General features: G+C 42.0%; 1 protein-coding gene and 1 non-coding gene across 2 annotated transcripts in view; one reads left to right on the top strand and one right to left on the bottom strand.

Moving 5' to 3' along the window:
• Positions 1–18,240, top strand: part of P2RX7 (purinergic receptor P2X 7) — a 52,372-nt gene that overhangs the window by 29,513 nt on the left and 4,619 nt on the right. Inside the window, exons 6-12 of the mRNA XM_068562771.1 lie at positions 2,086–2,166; positions 2,794–2,923; positions 6,471–6,607; positions 14,040–14,130; positions 15,414–15,479; positions 15,567–15,716; positions 17,493–17,594. Of these exons, the coding sequence (XP_068418872.1) occupies positions 2,086–2,166; positions 2,794–2,923; positions 6,471–6,607; positions 14,040–14,130; positions 15,414–15,479; positions 15,567–15,716; positions 17,493–17,594 (757 nt within the window). The remainder of the gene's footprint in view (positions 1–2,085; positions 2,167–2,793; positions 2,924–6,470; positions 6,608–14,039; positions 14,131–15,413; positions 15,480–15,566; positions 15,717–17,492; positions 17,595–18,240) is intronic.
• TRNAG-UCC (transfer RNA glycine (anticodon UCC)) lies at positions 1,811–1,883 on the bottom strand. The gene has a single exon. It is a non-coding gene; the product is annotated as a tRNA-Gly (tRNA).

The following is an 18,240-nucleotide window of genomic DNA, read 5'->3' as shown; positions in this document are numbered from 1 at the left end:
TTGACTCATGTAAATGAGAAGTCCAGAAATACTAGCTTCAGGCATGGCTTGATCAAGGCTTTCAAATGATGTCTTAACATTTTCTCTCTCTCTTCCTCCACCTTCCTCCTCTCCCCAGCTCCTAACTATTCTTTCTTCCGTTCTGGCTCTCCTCACACTGTGGTCTGGGGCACTCCAGGTTTATACCGTCTTTGCTACTAATAATCTTAGAGAAAATGAGTTTTTCTTTCTCAACAGTTCCCACAAAAATCCTGTACTGTTCTCAATGGCCTAAGGCATGTGACAATCTATGAACCGATCACTGCAGCCAAGGGGATTGGATTACACTGTTTAACCAGCTCTGGATCACTTGCCCACCCTGGGAGCTGTAGGGATGGGCAGGAGATGAGAGTGGGCTGAGAGTGGAAGAGACCTGGCTTGCCCAAAGGGAGAAAATTGAGGTGCTACTGCCAAAGGGGGAATAGTTGCTGGACAGGCAAAAATTACAGTGTTCTCTATAGTTATATCTCCAATAGAGCCAAAGTTGGGCTCTGGAAGTCCTGGAATAAAAAGCAGATCATTCTTTTTTTTTTTTTTTTGGCTGCATTGGGTCTTCGTTGCTGCACGTGGGCTTTCTCTGGTTGCGGTGAGCGGGGGCTACTCTTCATTGCGGTGCGCGGGCTTCTCATTGCGGTGGCTTCTCTTGTTGCGGAGCACGGGCTCTAGGCGCACGGGCTTCAGTAGTTGTGGCTCGTGGGCTCTAGAGCGCAGGCTCAGTAGTCGTGGCGCACGGGCTTAGTTGCTCCGCGGCACGTGGGATCGTCCCGGACCAGGGCTCAAACCCGTGTCCCCTGCATTGGCAGGCAGATTCTTAACCACTGTGCCACCAGGGAAGTCCTTTTCTTTTTCTTTTTAATATTTATTTATTTATTTAGGTTGCGCTGGGTCTTAGTTGTGGCATGCGTGTGGGATCTAGTTCCCTGACGAGGGATCGAACCAGGGCCCCCTGCTTTGGGAGCGCGGAGTCTTAACCACTATGCCACTAGGGAAGTCCCCAAAAGCAGATCATTCTTGATGTCCCCTTCCAAATACCCTCCACCTTTAGCCTGTGCTTCTCCCAATATACATCTGCCACCTACTCAGGCATGTCAGGCAACAGTGGTATCTTTTTATGGAGCCAATTCTCTCCATCTTTAACAGATTGTCAACCCCACAAGGACAAAAACCTCGACTGTCTTGTTCATCACTACATCCCTAGTGCTCAGCCCCATGCCCAGTACAGTAAATATTTGTTGAATGAATGAATGCATGGATGGTGGGTGGACCTTCCAGCAGTCGAGAATTTGGGCTCCTCTCACTCATGGAGAATTTTACACTACTCAGAGCCTCTAGAGTGTGAATGATAGAGTCAATTATATATGTGTGGCCCTGTGCTAAAGGCTGAGGATGCCAAGATGAGAAAATTGTCTCAGCCCTGCAGGATCACAAAGCCTATTGTGAAAGATACAAACAGGAGTGTGCTGGAGCTGGCTTGTACCAGCTCTGAGCCGTTTCTGCTCATCCCTTCCCAACTCCAAGTTCACTGATGTTCTATTGGTAGCTTGAAATCAGCTAGGGTGGGAGTATTTATACCACAATAATCAGTAACTCCTACAATATCAGGGCTTTTTGTTTTCCTGGAGAGCTGGTTATTAAACGTTTACCAACATACCACTGTGCATACCTAAACATATAATTATATCAGAGTGAGAAGTATTACAGTAAATGCCATGGGGTCTCTTTTGTTTTTTGTGGGTTTTTTGGCCATGCCACGTGGCTTGTGGGATCTTAGTTCCCTGACCAGGGATCGAACCCGTGCCCCCTGCAATGGAAGTGCAGAGTCCTAACCACTGGACCACCAGGGAATTCCTTCCACAGGGGTCTTAAGAAGGGAGAAATTCTCCCTGGAGAAGCTGGAGAATTTTGGAAGGCTTTTCCCACTGGATTGCACTTCTCTTCATCCAGCATATTGACCCAAGCAAGAAACCAGAGCCTCTGGCCCATTGGCCCACTGACTCCTTTGGTCCCTGTAGTCACTGATCCCCGTTTTTCATTCCTCTCTTTCAGGCCTGCGCTCTTGGGCAGTGCTGAAAACTTCACTGTGCTCATCAAGAATAATATCGACTTCCCCAGCCACAACTACACCACGTAAGCACCCAGAATGTCTGGCTATATTAGTTATCTACTGCTGTGTAACAAATCACCCCAGCACTTAGAAACTAAAAGCAACAAACTTTAATTTTCTCACATCGTTTCTGTGCGTCCCAGAATGACATCTGGGTATGACTTCACTGGGCGGTTCTGGCTCAGGGTCTCTCAGGTTGCAGTCAAGCTCTCATCTCCAGACTAGACTGGGGCTGGAGAATACTCTTCCAAGCTCACTCACACAACGGTCAGCAGGAGGGCTCAGTACTTCATCATGTGGACCTCTCCTTTAGACTGCTTGAGCGTCCTTAGGACACGGTGGCCGGCTTTCCCAGAGCAAGAGATCCAAGCCAAAGAGCAAGCAAGCGAGACAGTAACCAAGATGAAAGCCACTGTATTTTATAATCTAATCTCAGAAGAGACACACTATCACTTCTGTCGTATACTATTGGTCACAGAGACCAACACTGTACGATATGAGAGGGGAATACACAAGGGTGTAAATCCCAGAAGGCAGGATCATTGGAGGCCCTCATGGTGCCCAGGTACCACATTGGTTCACTCCTATGAAAGAGATGGATCCCAGTTTTCAATAGAGATGTTTGTTTGTTTGCTTTCCATTATGTGCAGGAGAAACATCTTGCCGGATTTAAACGTCACTTGCACCTTTCACAAGACTCAGAATCCACAGTGTCCCATTTTCCGACTAGGAGATATCTTCCGAGAAACAGGAGATAATTTTTCAGATGTGGCAATTCAGGTTGGTGACGTCTTTGTACAGTGGGATGTGGGGATGGGGGGAGGGTCAAGGGATGGAGGATGACAAATGGCCAAGAGGCTGGACCACTGGGTCTTAATAATATGCTCATATTTATTGAGCATTTTGTAAATCCATGCACGGTGACAAGGACTTTTCCTGCATCACCTCATCTAATCCCACAACAACCCTATGAGAGACACTCAGTGTATTCGTTTCCCGTGCCTGCTATAACAAATTACCACAAATTTTGTGGCTTAAAACAACACATTTTTTTTTTTTATATTACTGGAGGTCAGAAGTCCAAAATGAGTCTCACTGGGCCAAAATCAAGATATCAGCAGAGACATGCTCCCTCCGGAGGCTCTAGGGGAGAATCCATTTCCTTGCCTTTTCCACCTTTTAGAACAGCGTTCCTTGCATTTCTTGGCTCACAGCCCCTTCTTCCCGCTTCGAAGCCAGCAGCACAGCATCTTGCTTCAGTGGTCACATTGATTTCTTATTCTGTGTCAAATCTTGCTCTGCCTCCCTCTTATAAAGACCAGTGTGTCTTCACAGGGCCCACCCAGATAATCCAGGACAATTTCGTCATCTCGAGATCCTTATTTAATCACATCTGCAGTCTCTTTTGCCATTTAAGGTAACATATTCAGAGGTCCAGGGATTAGGACCTAGGATTAGGAATATTTGGGGGACCATCACTCAGACTACCACACTTGGATTAGTCAGGATTCTTCTAGTTGCAAGTTATAGAAATCCAACTCAAATGATGTCAGCAAAAAATAAATTAAAAAGTAATTTGGGGGCAAATAATAGAAACCAAACTCAAGTGGCTTAAGCAAAAAAGGAACCATATTAACTTGTGTAAAAAGACCGGGGAAATGAACATTCTAGTACACCCAAGGCATCTTCCTACCTTGGGAGTTTTCTCTTGCTGTTCCCCTCTGCCTGGAACAGTCTGTCCCAGACATAGCATTAGCTGCCTCCTACACCTACTTCCAATATTTACTCAAATATAAGCTCAGTGAAGCTTTCCCTTACCGCTACATTTAAAGCGACAATTCCCACCTCTATCCCAGCATGCCCTATGGCCCTTTCCATGTTTATTTTTATCCCTGGCACCTAGCATTATCTGACATACTATATATTTTACATACCCATTTGTCTGTTGTCTATTTTCCCTGACTAGAATGTAAGTTCCACGATGGTAGGGACATTTAGCTTTTTTTTTGGGGGGGGGGGTTCATTTTTGTGTAATGTTCAGCCCATAATGGACACTCAATAAATATTTGTTGATTGAATGAAGAATATGATAGATTTAGGCATAGCTGCCTCCAGGAACTCAAATGATGTCTTTGGGAATCTGACTCCTTTCATCTCTTGATTGTTCCCTTAATGATGATGTCATTCTCAGGCATATTCTCCACATGTCAAGGCAAAGCCACCAAAGCTCTAGCGCTGTGCTATCCAATATGGTAGCCACAAGTCACATTAAGTGACTTAAACTTAATTAAAATCAAATAAAATTAAAATTTTATTTCCTTGGTTATACCAGCCTCATTTCAAACGTTCAATAACCACTGGCTATTGTACTATACAGCATGAATATAGAAATCATCACAGAAAATCCAATTAGACAATGCTGCTTTAGACTTTCACACTCTATAGCTAGTGGTCCCAGCCAGTAGAGGACCTCTTTTCCTATGGTTCTGGCAAAATGTCTCAGGAAGAGCTCTGATTGGTCTACCTTGGGCCACATATCTATCCTGAATCAATCGCCAGGTCCAGAAGGGAGCACTGTCCTGACTGGCCAGGCCTGCGTCATGTGCCCACTCCTGGGTCTTGGAGAGGACATAGCCCCATTCAAACCACTGAGAGTTGGGAAAGGTGTTTCCCAAAGGAAATTCCAGGTAGTTTTCCCAGAAGAAGGCAATTTGGACGCCAAGTGACAAAGGCGTTAGATATTCACTGTAATACGTAGAGTGCTTGGCTTAGTGCCTGACAAAAAAATGGCAGTTGTGATTATTCTGTATTATTTCCCCTTTCTCCAAGTCAGAGCCTCCTTGCTACTCATTTCTGTATCCTCAGCATCTAGCATACTGTCTTGAAATGCCTAATTTCATTGATTCAAAGACATACCTTTTTTTCACTTTTAATAGTTTCAAAATCAGGAAGTGCTTTCAGTTGATGGAGTCTCACAGTTTAATTGACGCCTTTTTTTCTTAGAGGAACATTAAAAAAAAAAAAAACCCTATGTGTCTTACAAGCAATGGTGTCTAAGATTCAGTGAGATATGATAGTCAGTACTCAAAAAAATGTTTGTAGAAAAAAAGAAGTACCAAGTATAGGTAAGAGATTAACAGATTCTTTAGAAGTTTAGAGAAGAGAAAGGTCACCATGAATTGAGGAGCACAGGGGTGGCTGAGCGGGTGGGGAAGGATGTTTGCTGGGTCTTGAAGGATGAGGAGGATTTAGCTAGAGAGGTGACTGGGAGAAACATTTCATTGGGAGAAAAGGTCAAGGGCCAAGATTTAAAAATTCAAAGCATACCGAGCAACTCCACTCCTAAGTATGTACCCACGAAAAATGACAACATACGTTCACACAAAAACTTTTACATAAATGTTCACAGCAGCTTATTCATAATAGCCAAAAGGTGGAAACAACCCAAGTGTCCATCAAAGGATGAATGGATAAACAAAATGTAGTATACTCAATCAATGGAATATTCTTCCACCACAGTAAGGAATGAAGTACTGACACATGCTACAACATGGATGAACTTTAAAAGCATCATGCTAAGTGAAAGAAGCCAGACATAAAAGATCATATATTCTATGATTTCATTCATATGAAAGTTCAGAACAAGGAGCTCTATAGAGACAAAAGGTAGATTAGTGGTTGCTTAGTGCTTGAGAGAGGGGTGGTAACTAAAGTTTACATGTTTTCTTTTGGAGGTAATGAAAATGTTGTAAAATTGATTGTGGTGGCAGTTGCACATACACGTGAATATACTAAAAACTGATAAATGCACATGTTATGTGGGCGAACTGTATGTGAACTGTATCTCAATAAAGCTGTTTTCAAAAAAAGAAATGAAAATGCAAAGTGTGTTTAGGGAAAAGCATAGAGAGTTCGGAATAAGAGCTTTCTCCAGGGGTGTATTGGGAGATAAGCAGAGAAGATGTGATGGAGCACGATGAATTCCAGTCTAACAAGTTTCAACTTAAACTTTAACGGGGGGGTGGACATTAAAGGTGTCTGATTACAGGAGTGGTTTGTTGAAAGTTACATGTTAGGAAAATAAATTTAACGGTGGTGTGTTCCAGGTGGGCGGAGGAGCAGGGAGGTGCGTTTGTAGCTGCCACAGCAGTAGTTGTATGAGTTAGATAGGGCTGCACCTATGGCTCGGAAATTTTTAATCAGCATTTTTTTTTCCCTCAAGAGCCAACTTTTCCTTCAGTGATCATCACTATGCAGGGAGATGTCTGATGGCTGCATAACCCATGTCCAGCGGGACTTAGAGATTGTCTCTTGTTGTCTTCCCCAGGGAGGAATCATGGGCATTGAGATCTACTGGGACTGCAATCTGGACAGGTGGTTCCATCACTGCCGTCCAAAATACAGTTTCCGTCGCCTTGACGACAAGACTGCCAAGGAGTCCTTGTACCCTGGCTACAACTTCAGGTAACAGTGCTCCACGTCAGACTTGCCCAGTGACTGGCCACCCTTGGATCCCCAGGGACCTTCCAGGCCTGGCTGAATTGTATCCCCAGCAGCCAGCAAGACTAGTTTTGGTTCCCAAGGCAACAAGAGGAATGTAAAAGACTTCCTCTAAGAGCTAGGCAGTGACTGAATTTTTGTATGAATTATTAAAGAATTGCACGCTGTTTGTAAGATAAAAACAAAACTTGGGAAACAGAGAAAAGCATAGAGAAGAGGATAAAAATCACCCATAGTTCCTCTATCCTGAGATAACTGAAGCTAACCTTGTGGTGAATGTTCCTTCGTCTAACCAATTGTTTTGTGAGGCTTATATGAGATCATATCACATTTATAATTTGGTATTCTGTGGGGGTTTTTCACATGCCAGGTCACTCAAAATTCTTTGTGACCATCACATTAATTATCATCGTATTCCATTGTGAGTGTAATGATAACATTAGCTACAACTTAGGGAGGGTCTTCTATATACCAGGCATTTATATCACCATCACTAAACCTCACAACCACCCTGGAAGGTAGATATTAGTGTCCCGGGGAAAGCTGAGAAAGGTGAAATGATCTCCCCTAGACCCACAGCTAATAGTAGAAGCTCCATAATCCTAACCTAGATCACTAAGACCTCAAAACACACCCTTTCCCTTCCATCTCATGATTTTCTCACCATTCCGCCATTATTGGATATTTGGGGTATTTCTGATTTTTCTTTATAAATAACTCTGTAGTGTATATCTCTGTACATATATCTTTGTTTGAATCCCAGATTATTTCCTTAGGATAAATTTCTAGAAGCAGAATTATTGGATCAAAGGTTATGAGCATTTTACCATATGCTTTCAGGTTTTAAAAAAACTATATGGCTATTATTTTTCATTTCTCGGATTTATATTCAGTTCTTTTTCAAAGCCATCTATTATTGTTTCAGTGAGATCCATTCTTAGCTTATGGATCCTATTCCTTTTGTCCAATCTACTGTATAACCCCTTTCACACTGAACTGTAGCAACTTGGATGGGATTTCTCTTTGTGGGGCTTTGGAATATTTGTTGGTGGACTTCGGCAGAAATGATCTTGTGCAAAGTTTTGTGTGTGCCATGGGATATGGAGACATTCCTCTGGGGTGATAATTTAATTTTGTAGTTGTTCCTGCCAGGACTGTATGGCATCTATCAAATACAAACCAGTTTTTAGTTTAATTTCTTGGTGCTGGATGTCTTCACTCCACTAGAAGTATCCCATCCCTGCTTCCTTGCTAAGTAGGGCATCTGCAGCCTCAGCTCCTTTCCCAAGAAGTATGTTAAGACTCTAGCTGCTCAGATACAAATCTGACCTGGTACTCCTAGGGTTCACGTGGCTTCAGTCCCCACTTACCACTCATCTCTAGTACCTGCCCTTCCTTGTCTTGAGCTCAATAATATATTGATATGACTTTAAAAAATATTTTATCTTGCACTTCTTTGTGTAAGGGGTGAGGCAGCCTGCCATCTTGATTGGAAATCCTTTTGGTGAGAACATTTGTTTTTTTCTTAATAAATTTATTTATTTTTGGCTGCGTCAGGTCTTCGTTGCGGTGCACGGACTTCTCATTGTTGTGGCTTCTCTTGTTGTGGAGCACGGGCTCTAGGCACGCAGGCTTCAGTAGTTGTGACTCGCGGGCTCTAGAGCACAGGCTCAGTAGTTGTGGCGCATGGGCTTAGTTGCTCCGCGGCATGTGAGATCTTCCCGGACCAGGGCTCGAACCGTTACCCCTGTGTTGGCAGGCGGATTCTTAACCACTGCGCCACCAGGGAAGTCCAGTAAGAGCACCTTAAAGACTCCTGATACCTTGGGTAACATTGCTTCCTCACTGCAGTTTTGTCTAATTTTTAAGGTTCTTTGTAGTACATCGCCTATGCTTCTAGCTTCTGGACTTCAATCCTATTAATTCACTAGAATTCTGGTTCATTTTCACTCTTAAGCTGGCTAGTGCTGGTTTTGTGCTGGTCTATTCTTGTTTTGATGCTCTGCACAGTTCAGTCCTCTGCTCCTGAGTTTTTCCCATTGGTGATCTTGTGCCCCTAACGTAGTTACCATGTTACCTCCTACGTCTGGATAATTTTTTCAGCTTGTCCCTACAACACTGGACCAGCAGTAACTTGGCCTCTCAGTTTGAGGCTTATAACACAGTCTCCATGACCTTTCATTTCCTGTGGGAGGAGGCAGGCAGGGTTCTGTGACTGTGGTTATGGCTGGTCATTTTGTGCTCTGGTTCCAGACACAAAGCAGGCTTTTGCTGTTTCCTTTTCAGAGAGAGTTGCTGAGTATATCCCTTGGTTATACAATTTGCTTAAGAAGCTGGTAGGATGTTGATACTGGCATTCTTCATTCATTAAATATATATTGAAGAAAAAAATATTTGTTGCCCCAATGGGTATACATTGGTAAACAAAATAGATAAGTTACCGCTTAGCACATATCCTAATAGGACATGACTATACATATAAGACAAAAATATAAGTAAATAAAAAACTCCAAGTCAACATCGTTAGTCACCAGGGAAATGCAAATTTAAACCACAATGAAATATAATGACATGCCCACCAGAATGCCTAAAATTAAAAACACTGGAAATTCCAAAGGTTGGCAAGGAGGAGGAGCAACTGGAATGCTCCTACTTTCCTGGTGGGAGTGTAAAATGGTACAACCACATTAGAGAACTGTTGGGACGTTTCTTATAAAGGTAAACATACATCTATCCTCTAAACCAGAAATCCCACTCTTAGGTATTTACCCAAGAGAAAGGAAACATATCTCCACAAAAAGATTCGCACATGAATGTTCACAGCATCCTTACTCATAATAGCCAAAACCCAGAAAGAACCCAAATGTGCAATAACAGGTGAATGGAGAAATAAATTGTGATATATTTATATAATAAAACACTACTTAACATAAATAAAAATGGAAGAAATTACTGATACACACATCAACATAGATGAATCCCACAGACGTTACATTGAGTGAAAGAAGCCAGACCTGAACGAGTACATTCTATGATGCCATTTATATGAAATACAAGAACAGGCAAACTTATCTGTGATGACAAAAGATAGAACAATGGCTGCTGGGCTGGGGTTTGGGTGTAGAAAGGAGAAGTAGGAACCGATTGGAAGGGAGCACAAGAGTTTTCTGGGGTAATGGAATGTTCTAGATGTTGGCAGGGATCTAGGTTACATAGAGTATTCATTTGTCAAAACTCATTGAATTGAACCCTTAGGACTTGTGCATTTTATTATTATATGTTAGTTATACCTCAATAGAACAAACAAATCCAACAAAACCATTTCAGATGATGATAAATGCTTCAAAGAAAATCAAACAAGATAGTGTGATGGGGGTGCGGGGAAATGCAACCAGAGAAGGCCTCTCCAAGCACAGGATAGGACCCCCATAGGCATCATGCACTTTCCTGAGGACTGAGCTTTCCTGTTAAGAAGAGAAACTGCACACATAGGAGTCCATGTTAGGGAATCAACTTGCAAACATATTAGCTTCTCTGAATACTTTTAGTACTAATGGTCTGGACCAGTGGTTCTCAAAGTGCGGGTCCCCATATCAGCATCATGTGGTATCTTGTTAGAAATGCAAATTCTCAGGCTCTACCCCAGACCTACTGAATCAGACACTCTGGGGATTGTCTTCATAAGCCTTCCAGGTTATTCTAATGCAAACTTAAGTTTGAGAATCACTAATCTAGACCCTTGATACTCAAATGTGATCCTGGAACCAGCAACATGGGCCTCACCTGGGAGCTTGTTATGATGTACAATCTCAGCCCCCACTCTCAATTTACTGAGTCAAAATCTGCATCTTAAGATTCCCAGGAGATTCATGTGCACATTAAAATTTGAGAAGCACTGATCTAGACTATATTATCTAGCATCCTAAACATACTTCCTTCTTAGATGATTCATCTGACTATATTTTCTTTCTACAACCAGGTTGCTAGCTGCCTGGGAGAATGAATAAAATAAAGTATCTACTTAATCTGAGCATGCAAGTACAGGCCAAAGTACACGTGCACGTGCAAACACACACATACACATTCACTGCTTCCTAACCCTTCTGCTAGCACTCTTATTGAGGTCTGGAGAGGTCCACTTAAGCAAATGGCTCTATTTATATTTTACTTAAAGCAGCATCATTAACTGGCAAGCAGGCTTCAAATTTTGTTTTTGTTTTTGGCCTGCACAATGTTTTGAAAGTTGAGACATTCTACATAAAAATATGGACTTCCTACTTTTTTTGAAAATTAAACTATTTGAAAAAAATCAAACCATTTGACAACACTGGCTTCATATTCCACAGGGAGCACTCGGCTAGAGCTGAGTATCAGTGGTTCCCTTTAGAAAGGGCATGTGGCTCTTGGTTTACCACGGTCCTCACCACTCCTTATCGCCTCTTACCTGGCTGCATCACTCATTTCTGTTATCTGGCCCCTATAGGCATTTGAATTTGAGACCCTTGGCTAAAGGCTGGCTGAGGTCAAGACGTAAGAGGATTTTGCCTTCTCCGGGTCAGTGCAATTTCATCCAGGGCCCTGAAACCAGCTCCTAGTTTAGGTAATGTTTTGATCATTCCCAGCTGCTCTACTGAATTGGCTTGTGGCCATTAGCAAAAAGAGAAGCCTGGATCAGTGGTCCCCGACTGCCCTCACAGGCTGTTTTTTCAGCAATCAGCAGACGCATGCAGGGCAATGTACCAATCAGATGTTAGCAAATGTCCTTCAAGTCACTGAGCTAAGCCTAAGAACATTAGCTCCTGGAGAGATCTGAGCTTTCTGAAGAACTGGTTGTGATGTTAATATTCTTTTAGAACAAAGTTTTAGAGCATTGGTTCTCTGGAATAAGCACCAGAAGAAATCTTTAGCCAAAAATAAAATGTCAAGATCTGACGGGTAACTGGACAAGTTATTTTCAAATAGCCACACAAAAGGGAAGTTAGAGGTTATATGAGGTTTATGAGAAAATATAACTTTCTAAAACATAGGGAGTTGAAGGAATTGATCACGTTGCAGAATTCTGTCCTTTACCAAAAGATCCATGGCAAAAGATCCTTTTTCAATTATTCAGTTTATTTACAAGATGTGTAAAGCAGGGAAGACCCACACAGAATAGAATGCCTGATGTGCTTCTCTGCTTCTCAGAATGTGTGTGTGTGTATTCATTTCCTATGGCCGCTATAACAAATTACCACAAACTTGATGGCTTTAAACAACAGAAATTTATCTCTCTCAGTTCTGGAGGCCAGAAGTCCAAAATCAAGGTGTCAGCAGGGACATACTCCCTCTAAAGTCTCTAAGGGAGGATCTTTCCTTGCCTCTTCTAGCTTCTGATGGCTCTAGGTGGTCCTTAACTTGTGGCTGCATCCCTCCAGTATCTGCCTCCGTCTTTACATGGCCTTCTCCTCTGTGTTTCTGTTTCAACTCTCCCTTTCCTTTGTCTTATAAGGATACAGCCATTGGATTTAAGACCCACCCTAAATCCAGGATGATCTCATCTTGAGATCCTTAACTCATTTACATCTGCAAAGATCCTATTTCCAAATAAGGTCACATTCATAGGTGCAGGGGTTAGGCACTTGGACTTATCTTTTTGGGGGGCCATTATTCAACCCACTACAGAGTGTAAAAACATCCTTGCCCAGGGCCTGGTGTTCTGAGTGTGGCCCACTGATCACCTGCATCAGAACCACCTGGTACCTTTCCTGGAAATACAGATTCCTAGAAACACCTCACACATTTTGAAACCACCCTTTGGGGGTGAGGCCCAGGAATCTGCCTTTTGAACACACTTCCCAAGTGATTCTTGCCCTCAGTTTGAGAACCACTGTACCAAGACCCTGAAAGCAGAAATTCAAGTATTTACTATACAATGTTAACCTTCCAGCAAAACAGCTTGCATAGAGAGATAATGCAACCCTGGGGCATGGAGTGGTGATGCATGCTTGCTTTGTATTTTAAAAAACAAATCAATTAATAGAGCAGAAGAAAGTACTGTCATGGAATGAGAACAATCAGATGCAAGGAAACTGAAACCCCTTTGGCCAGAAACAGGCATTGAAGCGCCTGAGAATATCTAACTGATCTCAATGTCAGATCGAGAGTTTAAAAACAGTAAGAATTTCAGATGTTCCATACTATATTCTGGCAGAGCATCCGTTTTCTGTTTTCTTCTCTCCCCACACCTGTAAATAGATTATGAATTAATAACTCAAAGAAAATATATGTCCTTACCTAAAAACAACCACCAAAAGTGGTAAGAGGGAGAGTCAGATTTAAAAGTTTTGTGAGGCATGTGGCTTAAGCCTTCCTAATTATTCATGAAAAACAAAACATGCCACTTTCCCTGACTGTAGCACTGATGAGGGTTGCATATTTGGGATGACTGTGATTTGTGCCCAGGTCTTAATTTATAAAGGTGACTGAGTGATAACGCAGAGAAGTCAATGCCCTTGAAAGAAGAATTTCCCGAGAGGTGGGGCACACCAGGCCACACAGGGCCACAGGGGGAAGCACCAGGTTTGGTCAGGGGTTAGCAGGAGAAAGGGGAAAGCACAGCCCAGAGCCTTTACTGTGTTTTCTGTGGGAAAGGCAAGGCAGGGCAGGGGAAACAGCTTAGGATTGGCTAGTTTGAGTAGTTGGTGGGCTCTGGGCTACAGGGGTGGTCTCTGGTTGTCTGGTACCTGGCCCTGGGCAAGTTAGGGCAGGGGAAATGCAGGCTGGGTGTGTGAAAGTTAGATACAGGTGGTGGCTGGAGATGTGGACTCAGGATTGGTCAGAGGGTTTGTAACATGATTTTCACATACTCGCAAAAGATGGATTGCAGGGGGCTTGTAAACAACATTGTCTGCTAGTTTGGCCCTGGTGATAATGGATGCCAAACAGACAAATACAGAATCTTAAGAAAACACAGTTAGAGCAGATTGCTGAGGGGCACCTGTTCCCAATCCATTAATTAGTATCTAAGATTCACCCTCCCCCTCTTTGTTCTAGAAGCTAAACTTTTCCCTCTTAGAGAATGATCAGAGTGCTTGACGTTATTTTTTTAAATTTCTCTTGTTGTTAACCCTGTACTGGTTAAAAATTGTTCATTTTAATCTTAAACTAAAACACAGACTTTCCATCATCCTGTGGTGCTGGAAGTAGAGAAGGTGAGGTAGGGAAGTGGTGCCTTGGTTCCAGGTGAAGAGAGAGAGAATTTCATGGGTTTGGATAGTGTTCTTCCCTTTGCCAACCACAGCAGAGCTAGAAGATGGACAAAGAAGACTAGATCGACTACTGCTTCGGTTTTTCTTTTCATAAAATACCAGCACTTCCACATAGATCTTTATAAATATGTATCCTTTTCCTCCTACAGATACGCCAAGTACTATAAGGAAAATAATATCGAAAAGCGGACCCTGATAAAAGCCTTTGGGATCCGTTTTGACATCCTGGTTTTTGGCACCGTAAGTCTCTTCTCTGCTCTCAGCCACTGGCATCTCCATTCCTATGACTGTGTCTTAATTATTGCTGTAGCGTCTCAAAGGGTGAACGTTTTGGTCATAGTCGTTAGCTGGCACTGTGCATCTTGCATGTGGGATCAGAGAGGGGGAAGAAATGTCCTTGTTCATGGACAAGTCATCTAATGAGTACAAGAGTGGGCTTGGGGAAAAAACCTAATACTCAAATTTCAATATACTCTGATGCTTAAAAAAGAGAGAGAAAGAAATCCCTCTGCAAAATACTTAGTAAGGAATCCAATTCAAATGGGCTTAGGAAAAAAGAAGTCTTTTTTTTTTTTTAGTTCACATAACTGAAAAATCCAGAGGCAATTTTCAGGCTTCGGGCATCATTGAATCCAGATGTCTTAACAACATCATCAGGAATCTGCCTCCCTCCATCTCTTACATTTGTTCTCCTCTGTTTTGGTGTCATTCACAGCAGGTCATCACTATGCAGTTGTGTTAGCAGCTACTTATACCTTAGCAATTTAGCAACCTCAGTGAAAAGAGAACATCTCAGCAAAAGCCTCAGCAGATGCCACTGGCTTTGACTGGCCCAATATGGGCCAGATGCTCACTTCTGAACTAATTACTATGACCAGGGTCACTCACAATGGCTGGTCTTAGACCAGCCCTGAACCAGCCCCTTCCCCGCAAACTACATGGACTGAGTATGGACACAAACGGTTCTCCAAAACAGGCATGCTGTCTCCAGGAGGAGGGGAGGCTGGGTATGCAAAAATCAACAGATGCCCACATACCTTGTCTGACAGCGTATTACTTATGTAACATGGTGATAAGCAGCACAAGAATCGATGAGATATAGTGAGAGGATACAAAGACACTGAGAATAAAAACCACAAGGACATCTATGGGAAGAGTTCGTGCAGACATTCCTTCCCTCTGTTTCCAAAGTAATCTCAAATCACTTTTAGGGAAAGCTCTTTTGAAACCCTCACCTTGAATGGAAAAACAAACTTTCAATGGTTCTCTTCTCAATGTGTGAGTTCCAGTGCTTATTTGTTTAAAACATCCATGTTTTCAAGCACATCCTGAAAGGCAGAAGCAGGAGGAATGGGATTCATATTTTCAGTCTCCTTAATCTTTGTTGCCGTGAACACTTTGGATGCATCTGTCAAATTCACGGCACTAGACTCCCTCCTCTGCTGGAACTTACAATTACATGTTAGAGCAAAAGAGCATTGCTCTGAAGTTCAACTGGGTAACCTTTTGTACTCTGTTTCCAGGGAGGAAAATTTGACATTATCCAGCTGATCGTGTACATCGGTTCAAACCTCTCTTACTTTGGTTTGGTAAGGGATTCTCTTTCTCACATTTTATGAAAATGATTTGGCAAAAGGAAGTTTCACTGACATGGTGCTTGTCTGGGTTTTTCCCAGGCCACTGTGTTCATTGACTTTCTCATCAACACTTACTCAAATAAATGCTGTCGATCCCGTATTTATCCCTGTTGCAAGTGCTGTGAACCCTGTGCAGTCAATGAATACTACTACAGGAAGACGTGTGAATCCATTGTGGAGCCAAAGCAGGTAAGGCTTGCTGTGTCTATGGGATGTTAAAACACCTGTATGGCCCATTGGATCGCGGAGAAGTATGCAAAAATAAGGCCAAAATCATAGGTGTAATCAATCCCATGGTGGATAATTCTCTGGACTCTACCCCAATCCACCATCTCTCAGATGAATCCTTTAGTTTTAGTGAAGAATAGACACAAAAATGGAGAAGCAAGATATAGGGAAAACAAATTTTTATGTTCCAGGATTTGTCAGTTTTGTCAGATTTATTAAATTGGTTGTGCAAAAAATGTATAATGACTTTGGAGAACAATTTGTAAATCTAGTAACATTTAAATGGGACATACTTTACAGCCTGGCATTTCCACTTCTCTATACCTGCCTTAGAGAAACACTCACATGGGTACCCAAGTAGTACACATGTACAAGATGTCCATCACAGTGCTGTTTGTGACAGTGAAGAGGAGCATCTGCCCAAATGTCCAATAGGTGAAAGGTGAAATAAACTATGATAAATCCATAGTAAGGAATGCCTGGCACCAGTTTTTAAAAATGAGGTAGATTATTATAAAAGCAAACGTTTACGTAGCATTTCCAATGCTACGTAAACGTTAACTCACTGAATCTTCACACAGCCCTACATGTAGGTTTATGGGATTATGATTATCAGCAGAACTCTAGATAGGTGCTACTATTATCTCTTTCTATAGATGAGGAAATTGAGGCACAGGAAGGTTAAATAATTTGCCCAAAGTCATACAGTTAGTAAGTGGCAGAGCTGAAATTCCAACTCAGGCAGGCTGGTTTCAGAATCCATGTTTATAACCACTACATTATAGGTACTGGCATGAGCAAATATCCAAGACATTTGTTGACAGGAAAAAAGCAAACTATGGAACAATATATATGGTATGATATATAGGTTAAAAAGCAACAATACACATAAACTAATTCTATGTTTTTTCTACACGTATATTATGTATGTCCATTTATATACACACACATATAGATTCTGCATATTTTCTACATGTATTATACACACACACATATAAGTGTGTGTGGGGAGGTAATATATGTATAAAAAAAGGTACTGGACACTCATAAAAGTGATAACAGTGATTGCTTCTGGAAAGGAGCCTAGGATGGGGGAGTGGTCAGTGTGGTCAAATTTTAGTTCATCTGTATGGTTTTGATTTGATTAATTTGGAATTTACTACATTGACTCCATGATTTCGTCCAATCAAAGAGAAATCTCTGGTATTTAAAAACAACAGAGGGTTTCTTTCTTTTATCCAAGAACATTGCTGTCCTTTTTTAGCAGCTGAATGCACAATTCATCGTTCATTGTACATGTATTTGCAATTAAAGTAAAAGTTCATCTTTGCAACTAAAATTAATCACCATTTCATGGCCCAAGATGGGATGAAATTTAATGAAAATATAAATAATTTAAGATTCAATAGTATAACTTTCTGGAGATATTCAACCTAGAGTAACTGAAATTGAGGGAACACAACAAAGGAATTTTACGTAGCACTTGGGGGACCTAGAGATATTAGGCAGTAAGCTGTGGATACTCTAAATCTACAAATTAAGGTGCTTGGGGCTCCATTTCTGATTTACCTTTAGACTCGGAATCATTCTTTCTTCGTTAGCAAGAGTTTTTGGTTAGCTTGTGTAACAGGTTGTCATTTGGAAATAGGAATGACAGTTGCCTTTAGATATGTTCAGATATGCAATTCGTGATAATTCTGAACTAAAATTGGTAACCTTTTCATCTTTATTTCCTAGACATTAAAATATGTGTCCTTTGTGGATGAACCCCACATTAGGATGGTAAACCAAAGGCTACTTGGGAGAAGTCTGCAAGATGTTGAAGGTGAAGAAGTGCCAGTAAGTTATTTTGTCTTTTTTTTTTTCTCGGTCACGCCGCACAGCATGCAGGATCTTAGTTCCCCAATCAGGGATCGAACCCTTGCCCCTGCAGTGGAAGCGCAGAGTCCTAACCACTGGACCGCCAGCAAATTCCTGTTAGTCTTTTTTCCTTTTTTAAGAGAAAACTTACTATTTTTAAAAAATTTATTTATTTATTTATTTATTTATTTATTTTTGGCTGCATTGGGTCTTCGTTGCTGTGTGCTGTCTTTCTCTAGTTGCGGCGAGCGGGGGCTGCTCTTCGTTGCGGTGCGTGGGCTTCTCATTGTGGTGGCTTCTCCTGCTGCAGAGCACGGGCTCTAGGCACACGGGCCTCAGTAGTTGTGGCGCACGGGCTTTGTTGCTCCGCGGCATGTGGGATCCTCCGGACCAGGGCTCGAACCCGTGTCCCCTGCACTGGCCGGCGGATTCCTAACCACTGTGCCACCAGGGAAGCCCAAAGCTTACTATTAAATATAAATATATCTAGAAATGTGTATAAATCACAATTGATGACTTGACAAAGTAAACCACATGTAACACATGTAACAAGCACCCAGATTTAAAAAGTGACTGTTACTGGCAGAAGTCCCTTTTATGCCTCCAAATTACTACCTTCCCTTAA

Source organism: Eschrichtius robustus, chromosome 14 (assembly GCF_028021215.1).
Source record: "Eschrichtius robustus isolate mEscRob2 chromosome 14, mEscRob2.pri, whole genome shotgun sequence".
NCBI classification, from domain to species: Eukaryota; Metazoa; Chordata; class Mammalia; order Artiodactyla; family Eschrichtiidae; genus Eschrichtius; species Eschrichtius robustus.
Note: the sequence above shows the minus strand (reverse complement) of the source record. Positions and strands in the feature narration are given on the sequence as shown.